The 12,230-nt window shown below is 53.0% G+C and overlaps 1 protein-coding gene across 1 annotated transcript; it reads left to right on the top strand.

The window, feature by feature from the left end:
• Window positions 1-9,833: 9,833 nt before the first annotated feature.
• LOC119397109 (uncharacterized) lies at window positions 9,834-11,663 on the top strand. The gene has a single exon (XM_037664549.1). It carries the CDS (start codon window positions 9,834-9,836, stop codon window positions 11,661-11,663), a length of 1,830 nt encoding a protein of 609 aa, XP_037520477.1.
• The last annotated feature ends 567 nt before the right edge of the window (window positions 11,664-12,230 follow it).

Below are 12,230 nucleotides of genomic sequence, written 5' to 3'. Positions count from 1 at the left end.
CGAAGGCAGCAGTGGGTGTGTCGAAGATGAAACTCTTTATTTGGCCAAACTTGTGGGCGGGAAACGAGTCAGTCACAGCGTCGTCCGTCAATAATTCTGACAAGTCGTAAAGCGTGTCGGCTTTTATACATGTTCTATCGAATGTTCCAGTGTTATCGCTGGTGGCCACGTAATCTCTGACTATTCGCGTACCGCGGGCAATCTTAACAAAATCATCTAAAATTATCGTGGCCCTTCTGGAACATTGCATCGCGGTCTGCGCGGAACATTCCAAACAGTCTTTGCGGGTGAAGCCCGAAGACAACAAAATAAGACACATGGGAATATGATGAACGCCACCAAGCGCACACCGCAACCTGAATACGGCGTTTGCTCGATTGTAACGCGATCACGATTGTAACGCGAGGGGCGACTTTAGAAGCAAAAATTTGGAGAAAAAGCTCGCATTGTATTCGAATAAATACGGAATGCAAGTACCATGATGCCGCTGAATTGGGTTTAGATTTAAAGAGAGCTCACGTTTAATTAAAAAGAGACTGACGCAGATTATTTTATCAAGCTTCGCTGGTCACTCACCTTCACAGAGCGTAGTTTCTCGGCCGTAGGTATTTCATTGCGCATGAAGTAGCTGTGCACTTTGCGCCGCAATGCTGCCAACGCAAACGTGTAATAGCGCAGCAGCCGCGTCTTGCCGGTGATGCGCTTCTTAGCTTGGCCCGAGAAATTCAATTTCTTGCGCTTTCGGGAGGCAAGTGGGGCCCGCAGAGCTTCAGCCTTGATACGCTTAACTGTTCGTTCACTCACTCCGGTGAGCTCGTCGACAGTCCGGCACACTGCATTTGCAGACAAGTCACGCTGACGGCGCCTCACTCCAGCGGTGACATTGCAGATAACTTGCGTGGTCTGGTTTGATAGCCACTTTCTGTCACATTCAGAGTACAGCTTCTTCGGAGAACGAAACTGTAGAGGGCGCTACGCGCCATGCTTTCTATATATGGTTGAAGGGAATAAAGCAATGGGCATTCGTTCGGTCATCATGGCTCGGAGTCACTTGTGTAGACGCGTCTGTCAGCTACCGGTATCGTACATGGTGTCAGAAGTGGCCGCCGTTCGCTCTCTGTAATGGCAGACAAGCCCGACACTGCGTTTGCCGGGGTACTTCGACTCCAACAGCCACCAAACTTCGACTTCAACGACCCAAGTGCGTGGTCCAGCTGGATTGAGCAGTTCGAGGACTATGCCTACGCTACAGGAATGCAGCGAGCTACCGACGAGGTTCAGGTACGAACGCTTCTTTACTGTATGGGTGTTCAAGCTCGACGCGTGCTAGCGTCTTTCAACTTGTCGGCCGAAGAAGCTCTGTCGTACAGCGTTGTGAAGAGCAAGTTCACCTCGCATTTTGTTCACCCGCTAAACGAAGTTCATGAGAGTTATCGTTTTCACAAGCGGACGCAGCAAGCAGACGAAAGCGTCGATGCTTTTTATTCTGCGTTGCGAAACATGGTCAAAAGATGCAACTATGGCTCAGCGTCCGTCGAGGATAGGCTCGTTCGAGACCGATTTATCGTCGGCTTGTTGGACAGCAGGTTATCAGAACAACTCTGCCGCACCTCTGACTTGACGCTGGACAAAGCGCTCCTGCATGCACGTCTGCACGAAGATGCCGAAAGAGAAAAACGTGAACGCGCAGACCAGTTATCTGGACCAGTTGCCGTCGATGCAGCGAAGCACAAGGCAGTGAAAAGACAATTCCATAAGCGAACGTCAGCATCAAGAGAAACCCCCTTTTCTGACGCACGGATCGTGTCACTTCTGTGGACGTGAAGTGCATCAGCGGGAATTTTGTCCTGCCAAGAAAGCAGTTTGCAATTTTTGCAAGAAGAAAGGGCACTTTGAAGCAGTTTGCTTAGCCAAGCAGCGTTCGCACAGCCGACAGTCACATGCCATCGAGATGCATGCTGTCAAGACCAGTCGTGAAGCAAACGCCAAGTTCGTTTGGGTTCACGTGAACGGCGTCCCGCTCAAGTTCAAAGTCGACTCAGGAGCGGAAGTTACCGTCGTTCCAAGCACTTTTCCGGGAGTACCGTCTCAACTCGAAAAACCGGAGGGTCATCTAACAGGTCCTGGAAATTATCCTTTAAATGTGTCTGGCCAATTCAGAGCTATGTTGGAGTGGAAGAGCCGCACCTGCGTACAGCCAGTGTATGTCATGCCTTCGCAGTCTGCTAGGCTACCCTGCTATACTCGCATTGGGAGTTGTGAAATTCGTCGACAGCGACCGGAAAAGCCAGCCAGCTCATCATGTGACGCCACCCTTAGCCAGGATATCTTCGATGGGTACCGTAGGGGAGGAGTACACTATTAGGCTCAAGCCAAATGCCAAGCCATTTGCGCTCAGTGTACCTCGAAGAATTCCCATTCCTCTGTACGACCAGGTGAAGCAAGAGCTGGACCAGATGGAAAAACAAGGGGTCATCAGGCGTATTACGAAGCCGACGCTGTGGTGTGCAGGTCTGGTCGCAGTACCGAAGGCATCAGGCGGCATCCGAATATGTATGGACTTGACAAAGCTCAACAAGGAAGTTCTCCGTGAAAGGCACGTGCTTCCAACGGTTGAATGGGTTCTCGGGCAACTGGGCGACGCAAAGGTGTTCTCTAAACTCGACGCGACAGCAGGATTTCACCAAGTGCGATTGTCCCAAGAATGCCAAGAGTACACCACATTCATCACGCCATTCGGACGCTACTGCTACTGTCGTCTACCTTTCGGCCTGACCTCGGCACCGGAGTACTTTCAGCGAGAAATGGCTCGCATTCTCGAAGGACAACCCAATGTCGTCAACATGATCGACGACATCCTGGTTTTTGGAAAAGACCGAGAAGAGCACGACAAGCGACTTGTGGAGGTTCTTGAACGTCTGAGGAGAGCCGGAATTAAACTCAACAAGTCGAAGTGCTGCTTCGGTCAAGACAAAGTAGAGTTTCTGGGTGTAATCATCGATGCCAACGGTATCTCGCCGAGTCCCAGCAAACTCGAAGCCCTACGCAACTTGGAGCCACCCAAGGACGTTGCTGGTGTTAGACGCTTCCTCGGCATGGTTAATCATATTGGTCGCTTCCTGCCCAACCTTTCGCAGGCAACCGCCCCTATTCGCGCCTTGCTGGGCGAGCAAAATGCATGGCAATGGGGACCGCTTCAAGAGACCGCTTTTAATCGGGTCAAGGAGATGCTCACCTCGGACCTCTGCGTCGCGAAGTATCATCCCGGTCGTAATACCATTGTCTCATGCGACGCGAGCTCATTTGGATTGGGAACTGTTCTTCTGCAAGAACAACCATCGGGGGAGCGACGCGCGGTAGCGTTTGCATCACGGTCGTTAACCGATGCAGAACAACGCTACAGCCAAACTGAAAAAGAAGCGTTGGCGGTAGCATGGGCAGTGCACCGCTTTGACCAGTACGTGCGAGGCCTACACTTCACGGTGGAAACCGACCACCAGCCACTGGTGACACTGCTTGGAAACGCTGACTTGGACACGATGCCTCCACGTATTCAACGGTTCCGTATCAAACTTATGCGATACCAATTCAACGTGGTCTACGTTCCGGGCAAACAGCTAGCCACTGCGGATACTCTTTCAAGGGCTCCGGACGAGAAGCCGTCGATCATTCTAGTGGATGTGGTAGAAGAGTTCGTGGAATTCCAAGTTGCAGCGATCACTGACACGAAGCTGGTTACTGCAGATGATGTCCGCAGGCACCAAGAACAGGATGGTGAATGCAACCAGCTCGTCAAGTACTGCACCCAGGGCTGGCCTCGTCGAGACAGGCTTCCGGAGCACATGAAGAAATACTGGAACCATCGAGGTGATCTCTCTTTGTGCAACGGCGTCCTGCTAAAAGGCAATCGATTTGTCATCCCGACTTCGCTGCAAAAGGATACGCTCGAACTTATCCATGAAGGCCACCAGGGAATTAACCGATGCCGGCTGAGAGCACAGGATTCCGTGTGGTGGTACGGACTTTCGCAGCAAATACGGGACAGAGTCAGTCGCTGCAGGCAGTGCGCAGCCACACGAGCGCAACGAAGTGAGCCATTGGTTGTAACGAAAACTCCAGCGCAACCATGGCAAGAAGTAGGAATGGACTTATTTAGTCACAGAGGACACAACTACCTACTAGTAGTTGATTATCGTTCTCGCTACCCTGAAGTCATCTACATGCGAAGCACGAACTCTGAGGCGGTTATCAATGCTGTCAAAAGCATTTTCGCTCGTTTCGGCATCCCCGAAGTTGTACGAAGCGACAATGGACCGCAGTTCGCTTCACACGCATTTGCAGCTTTTGCGAAGCACTATGGCTTCCAACACATCACCTCGAGTCCAAACTACCCGCAGTCTGACGGGGAAGTAGAAAGGATGGTGCGCACGGTTAAAGAAATGTTCGAGAAAGCAGATGATCCTTTTCTGGCACTTCTGTCTTACAGAGACACTGCAGGCGTCACAGGGTTTAGCCCAGCGCAGCTACTGATGGGCCGCAGCCTGCGAACCAGGCTTCTCAAGCCAGCAGATTGCCTGTGTAGACGCTACGGTATTAGCGGCTACAGAAGAACTGAGCCAGGAGCCATCGTGTCGCCATGATGGAGCGTGTTCTCTACTTCTTCTTCTTCTTTGCCTTTTCTGGCTGGCTGCGTTTATTTATTGTTTTCTACATCCTGCCCCGCCCCAGAAGTAGTAGGCATTTCCAGGTGATGCAGAGCTTGAGCGGGTCTTTTAAACACTTTTCCGTCTTGTGTCTTGATGGTGTAAGCCCGAACCAGTCCATGACGATGAGGTTATACTTCCAATAGTCGACCTAGAAGCCAAAAACACAGATTCTTCCTATCGTCTTGTAGTAGTTCGACACCGTCTAACATTATACATCGCTTGAATCTTGGAGGGCATCCATACGGAGGTCCTAATTTCAGGAAATACTCCGTCTTCCATCTTTCCCAAAGATGAGGGTCCTGACGGTACTTCCTGATCACATCTTTCATGGTAGTCCGATGACAAGTTGATGTGTCACAGGAGTGCTGATCCGGATGAGCGATGATTGAATTCCTGACGAGTAAGCGTGCACAGCATGCCAGATAGGGACTGAATATTCTGGAAGTTGTTCGTGGTGTAGTCCGCTTCGTTTCCACCTCGCCCGAAACTAGCAACTTTGTTGCTGCATTTGAAGAACCTTGCAAGTAATCTTCGTTGGTGTTCCAGCGCATACCTAGAACTGCTGCGGAACTGCTGTCACATTCTTGTAGACACGCTTTGTTTTCCTCAGAATCTTCAAGGAGTTGGATGTCGTTTCTTTCACATTTCCGAAAGTTCATTCCGGCGTTGCCCAAAATTGACTTTGCCTCGTTGTCCTCATCTAAGGCTTGGTCAAAACTGTCGTCTCCTGGCCGCAAGTCGTCGACAGAGAAATTCTGCTTCGAAGTCCGGGCAAGAGTTCTGTCTTCTCCGCTTACGTTGTTTAAGCCTTCGTGTAGCACTAGAGAGTCTCGGCCGCAAGACTGCTTGATTGTCTGCTTAAACTGCAGATGTTTATCAGAAGGACATTCTTTATAGTAATTGATGCTCATAGACTCTATCTTCGGGAAAGACCATGAGATCTCCGCTGCAGATTCTTCCACTGCATCCACTCGCAAGACGCTGACCAGATGAGTACCGCAGTCCAAGAAGGTCTTTTGGGAGACTGGTCCTTGTATTGTCCAACCGAAAATAGTATCGATCGCCACAAGTCCTGGAACGTCTGGGCATCGGATGACTTCGCCGGTGATTACTTGCCAGAGATAATCAGATCCTATTAGCAAACCGATTCCGGTGTCTGTTGCGTCCTTAGACCAGTCGTTCACGAGCAACTTTCCTTGTCCTCTTAATTCTTGAATGAAGGTGCTGTTGGCTGACGGCACAGTCAACTCGTGGCAAATGGTAGGAACGACTACAGCTTCTATGCGAATGTCAGCCTTGTTGTATCTATTTTGAAGCTGTATTTCAACCACGTTCCGCTTTTGTGGCACTGAAGAGCAAGTGCTTCCGAAGGTATTCAGTGACAACCGTGTCTGTCTGACCACGTTCAGACTAAGCATACGAGCCACATCTTCCTTGATGAAACTTCTTTGGCTTCCTCCATCCAGAATCCCTCGAACGCATTGCCTCCTGTCTTTGTTGGCCAATTCAGTGCGGAAGGTCTGTAGGTACACCGCGTTGTCCTTAGGTAGTTGTCCAGTGGACGATTCGTTATTGCAGGACGAAAGAGCGTTCGAAGAAACACACACCGTGGCGCTTCCTGAGGGGCCTGTCGACGTCGAAACCCTCCGGTAATTGGGGTCGCACATACTTGAGGCGTGTCTTCCGCGGCAGGAACTGCAGGTGAGCTTGACACGACAATCCTTCGCTCTGTGACCTTTTGACGTGCAGCGAAAGCACCGGTTATCCTTTGTCAGCTGCTCCTTCTTGACCGCCAGAGGGATATCCGCGATGCAACTCCGCGTCCCATGCTGATCAGTACGGCAGAAGAAGCATTTGAACCTTGCGCTAGACGTGGCCTGCAAAACTGATGCCGCCGGGATGCTACTATGCCTCCGGTCCAAGCGATCGTCCAAAGGAGGCAGTGCGTGGCAGTGCGTGGCAGTGCGTGCACTCTGACGTGGCAGTGCGTGCTGTTCTCTGCTTTCGAGCTCCACCCGCATGAACAGTAAAAGGTCGTTCAGCTCGGCATCCGAGGCACTTGACGCATCTGCTGGTGAACCCGACGAAGAGACTTGAGCAGCACGTACGTCAGATGACTGTGTCAAGGCGCGGTGTTGTTTTCCTCGAGTGAAGGAGAGACTGATGTCACGTGGTAGAGCCTGCTGCAAGATGTCGACGAGCATAGCTGAATATGTCAGAGTAGGCACGTTCAGGGCTCCAAGGCAGCGAATATTCAGTTGCGTGGCATCATACAATCTTCGAAAACCGCGGATGTCGTTGGTTGATGTCACGTTCGGAAGATTCCTCAGTGCTGTCAGATGGTGCTGAATAATCGTTGTTTTGTCGCCGAATCGTTCCTTCAACATAGCCACGGCGTCGGCGTAACATGATTCGGTCGTGGGCAAACCCGCGATCGCTGCTGCTGCGTCACCGGCTAGGAAACTCTTCAGGTAATAGAATTAAGTGGAAGGCGTCAGGTCGTGGTTGAGATGCACAACTTGTTCGAATTGCTCCCAAAAGCCTGTCCACTGTGCGACGTCACCTCTGAACGTTGGGATATGCAGCTGAGGTAACCGGGGCGCCATGAATCTTGCGGGAGCCTCATTTCTGAAAGCCGGTTCTTCTGTGGTTTCACCACTGGGAGCTTGAGCATGGCCGTTCCGATCTCTCTCCATTAGGGACATTCGGCATTGTAGCTCAGCAAGGATGCCAGCGGCTTCATCCTGGTATTCAGCTATAGCTGTATATTCCTGTTCGATATTTTCTGTCGGAATATACTGCTCATATAGCTCGTCGATCTGAGAGAGCTCTCCGTTGCTAGCCGCGAGTCGTTCCTTTACAGCTGAAAGCTTCGCGATGTCGACGTCAGCGGAGTCAAGCAAGAGTCGCGCTTCTTGAATTATCTTCGTGTTCTGCGCGCGTCGTGCAGATCGCTTGCCTTTTAGTCGATCCATTGGGCGAACAGTGCTGCTGGCCGAAGTCGTTGTACCAACGCCGATCTTCGCATCCACGATCCGTCGATTCCTCACCGCCCGCGACGCGAAGCGAGAGTAGATTCCTGGTCGCCGTGCGTAGAAGGAAGGCGCGTCCGCACGTGGGTTTTCGGCACCAAAATGTAGACGCTACGGTATTAGCGGGTACAGAAGAACTGAGCCAGGAGCCATCGTGTCGCCATGATGGAGCGTGTTCTCTACTTCTTCTTCTTCTTTGCCTTTTCTGGCTGGCTGCGTTTATTTATTGTTTCCTACAGCCTGGAACCGAAGTGGCCTGCGCCTGACGTTGTCAAGTGCCAAGACGAGGAGGTAAGAAGGCGACAGAAGAAAGACTTTGATCGCCGTCGTGCTGCGACCGTCCTTCCTCCGCTGGAGCCGGGGGACACGGTGTGGGTTCGAGATATCAAGGAAACGGCGTGCGTTCTCAGCCCAGCCTCGAAGCCCCGCTCGTACGTCGTGGAAACACCAACCACGGTGCTTGTGCGTAATAGGGTGCATCTAGTGCCCTATTCGGACCCAACTACGAGCCAACTCAACGAGCCAGCATCGAGGGAAAACAGCGAGGGGCACGAAGACCAAGCCACCGTTACAGACGCCACGGCAACAGCGACGCCACAAGTCTCCAATGAATGCGGAGTGCGAGTCACCAGATTTGGTCGCCGAGTTAAGACTCCGAAAAGACTTGACTTGTGATTTGTCGTGTTTTCGTTGTGTGCATATCTCGGGGGAGAGATGTAGAGGGCGCTACGCGCCATGCTTTCTATATATGGTTGAAGGGAATAAAGCAATGGGCATTCGTTCGGTCATCATGGCTCGGAGTCACTTGTGTAGACGCGCCTAGCGTCTGTCAGCTACCGGTATCGTACAGAAACGGCGAGTTTGCGGCCGCACACGGTTCAGGCCAACGGTCCAGGCGGCATCGCGGATGCCATGTTTACTGAGACTCTGAGAGAGCAGGCGTGAGGAAAATGTGGTGCAGGCGTGATGAAAACGTGGTGCTGTCCAAGAAATAAAAAAGACAGAAACAAACTTGAAGTTTACTGTTGAATCTACCGCGGGAAAACGTTGGCGGGAAACGCCATGCCACGCACAAGACGCGCGAAGAAGCGGGCGTAAGGCGGGGCTGCTCGTGAGCACGCAATAAAGGGAAAAGAAAGAAGAAGTGTTGAACCAGGGCAACACGGGTGTCGGTCTCTTCTCTGTCGCTACATTATTGGTGCCGAAAACCCGGGAGAAGGCCGACATCCTACGTACCGTACCGAGGATGGACAAGCTACGTAGGCATCGAGGCGCCCTTCGCGGTGCCACTACCCGACTCCTGTCTGAGGCCACCGAGATCCTCCTGCAAGGCACAGTACCGTCTTCCGCCGACTTGCAGGAGCTCATCGACGGGCTTCGTGACAAAGACACAGCTCTTGCCGAACTGGACAAGCAGATCGCCGACGCCCTTGACGGTGAGGAGTTCGACGAGGAAATTCTGGGCGCTCTGGATTACCATGAGAAGATCGTGAAATCCATCAGCAGGCTTCGGTCCGCGATGAACGCGCGTGCAGCGGTTGGTTCTACCGTCACCGAAACCAACCAGCCGAGGCATGCGGGTACAACTGACGGAGCCAGCAGCTCCATGGGAGCTGCCCACTCGGAGGCCATCGGCCAAGACCTCACCGATCACACTAGACCACGAGCACCGGGTTTGCGAGTCGCCTTGCCGAAACTTCAAGTGCCCGTCTTCAACGGCGAGAACCGTGAGTGGCAGGGGTTCTGGGAGCACTACGAGGCGACCATTCACACGCACCCCGATGTCACCGGTATCGAGAAGTTCAAGTACTTGAAGACGTACTTGGCCGGCGCTGTGAAGCGGGCCATTGAAGGAATAAGCCTTACCGAAGCGAACTACAACATCGCCGTCAAGGTGCTCACCGAAAGGTTCGGGCGAAAGGATCTTCTCATCGACGACCACATCGACAGCCTCCTTGCCATCGAACCAATCGAGACATCGTCGCAAGTAGCAAGGCTGCGTGACCTGTACGAGCAAATACAGTTCAGGACCGGCTGTTTGGAAAGTCTTGGCATGCCGTCTTCAGAGTACGCGGTTGTTTTGCACCGGGTGCTGATGCGCTCATTGCCAGAGGACCTGGCGATCCAGTACCGAAGGCTCACTAAGACCGGCGCAGACGCCGCGGACTCTGCAGTCCAATCGAGAGACGAGCAAGTCAAGGCAATCTTGAAGTTCCTTCAAGTGGAAGTCGAAAGTAGAGAGGAGAGTCGAGCGTCACGCGAGAAGGCCACTTCAGGGAGACCGTCGACGAACCGCAAGGCTGCGGACACATCACCACCGCCACATCTACCGTCCGCTCTAGCCCTGACAGCACGGTCATCATCGCCAGGTGCCACTTCAAGGCCTGCACAGACAATATGTCCCCTCTGCGGCATCTCAGGCCACTTAACGCGTGATTGCCGGGCCGCGCTATACGCAGAAGAAAAGCACCAGCGACTTTCCAGCAATAGCTGCTGCTTCAGGTGCGGGAAGCAAGGGCACATTGCTCGCACTTGCCGAACCGCAGCCTGGCTTAAGTGCGACCGATGCTCAGGACGCCATATTTCTGCTCTGTGCGACATCTGGGGCCGACGAGGGTCCGACAGTCCACAACCGACTGGAGCTGAAAACCGAGAGGCGGCCACACAGCGAGAAAAGCACGTAACAACGGCTCCTACTAGCAGCACGCGTTCGTCGTCGGTGTTGCTACAAACAGCCACAGTGTGGGCATCCGGAACCCGTGTCTGTGTGCCAGTGCGACTGCTGCTTGACACCGGCAGCCAACGAACGTTCATCCGAAAAGACTTGTCGCAGCAGCTTTGCCTGCCTTCCACTGGATATGAAGAGATGGATGTCTACACATTCGGCGGGTCAAAACACCCACGACATTACCAGTGCCGAAGGGTGAACGTCACGCTCTGTGGACGTATTGAGCCGATCGTCGTCGATGTTGAAGCTTTGGAGGTGCCAGAGGTCTGCACAGTAAAGGGTCCCGCTTTAGAGCCAAACGTCATCAATATGATGCGTGACCGCAATCTGACCTTGGCTGACGAAGTTCAAGGGCACCAACCTCAAGACTCTACGATAAGCATTTTGATCGGTTCAGACCACTACTGGAAGGTAGTGACCGGACGCGTCGAGCGCTTCACCGACAATCTGTGTGCAGTTGAGACCATATTTGGCTGGGTCATTCAAGGAATGTGCGCTAACGTCTACCATCCTTCGACACCGCGTAACATCAATGCAACTGCCTTGTTCCTGGCTTGTTCCGACGACTGGCGCACTGAAGTCCGACCTGGAGACCCATCAGAGATGTGGCGCTTGGACGCCATCGGTATAACTGACGGACAAGAAGACGACGTCATCAAGCACCCAGCGCTCGTCCACTTTCGTAGCGCAGTACACAAGAACGCAGAACGCTACGTAATACCGCTCATGATCAAGACGCAAGGTCTCACGTCTTGTAGTAACCGAAGTGTGGCTGAAACCAGACTCAAGCGTCAGCTTCAGCGGTTCCAGCATCACCCAGAAGTTCTGAAGGAGTACCATGCCACCATCAGCGAGTACTTCAAAGAAGGCCACGCGGAAAGATTAGTGCCGTCGGCACCCCTTGGACCGACCGTCCAATACCTGCCTCATCATGCGGCAGTCCGACGTGAGGCCGTGCCTACAAAGGTCCGCGCCGTGTTCAATGCCTCATCCCACGAATACGGTGAACCGTCTTTGGACGACATGCTCGATAAAGGCATCGATTGGGAGGAGCCTCTACCACCAGACGTCGATGACTTGTGGAAGAAGACGGCATCGGAACATCCTCAGCTTTCTGGCCCTCGCATTCCACGTTGCCTCTCTCTGACATCTCAAGATCAGGGAGGCGTGACAGTAGATGACCACCCTGTAACGTAACTCTGCGTGGAACCCGAAGAAGCACGGGCGCTGACACGATCGCACCTCCCAACCAGCAAGCACGTCGAGGGGCTACCAGCAAGAACTTGCGACTGTTGGCATGGTTCCACCATGCAGTACTCGCGAAGGCGTGTGAAACACAAGGAGCTTTTCCGACTGTGGAAACAAAGAAAGAAGGCTTGCGCCTCGAGCTCTCCGATCGCTGCGAGCCATCGCCTTCGTCGCGACTGCGCGTTTGTGTCTTCGTCAATGCCAATGACGACAGCGTGTCAGCGCTGCAGTGGGAATTCGTCAGAGTGGTCGAGGCGTTTACCGGCAAGTCCGGCGCACTGCTAGTCGGCTGTACCTCTCGCAAGCAAACGACAACAGCGCGGCCCCGGGAGGATGTTGAATCTACCGCGGGAAAACGTTGGCGGGAAACGCCATGCCACGCACAAGACGCGCGAAGAAGCGGGCGTAAGGCGGGGCTGCTCGTGAGCACGCAATAAAGGGAAAAGAAAGAAGTGTTGAACCAGGGCAACACGGGTGTCGGTCTCTTCTCTGTCGCTACATTTACAATAACATTTT

This window comes from Rhipicephalus sanguineus, chromosome 6 (assembly GCF_013339695.2).
Source record: "Rhipicephalus sanguineus isolate Rsan-2018 chromosome 6, BIME_Rsan_1.4, whole genome shotgun sequence".
Classification (NCBI taxonomy): domain Eukaryota; kingdom Metazoa; phylum Arthropoda; class Arachnida; order Ixodida; family Ixodidae; genus Rhipicephalus; species Rhipicephalus sanguineus.
Note: the sequence above shows the minus strand (reverse complement) of the source record. Positions and strands in the feature narration are given on the sequence as shown.

Coding starts and splice junctions, on each gene's coding strand:
- LOC119397109 (XM_037664549.1), top strand. CDS start 9,834: ATGCGCTCATTGCCAGAGGACCTGGCGATCCAGTACCGAAGGCTCACT.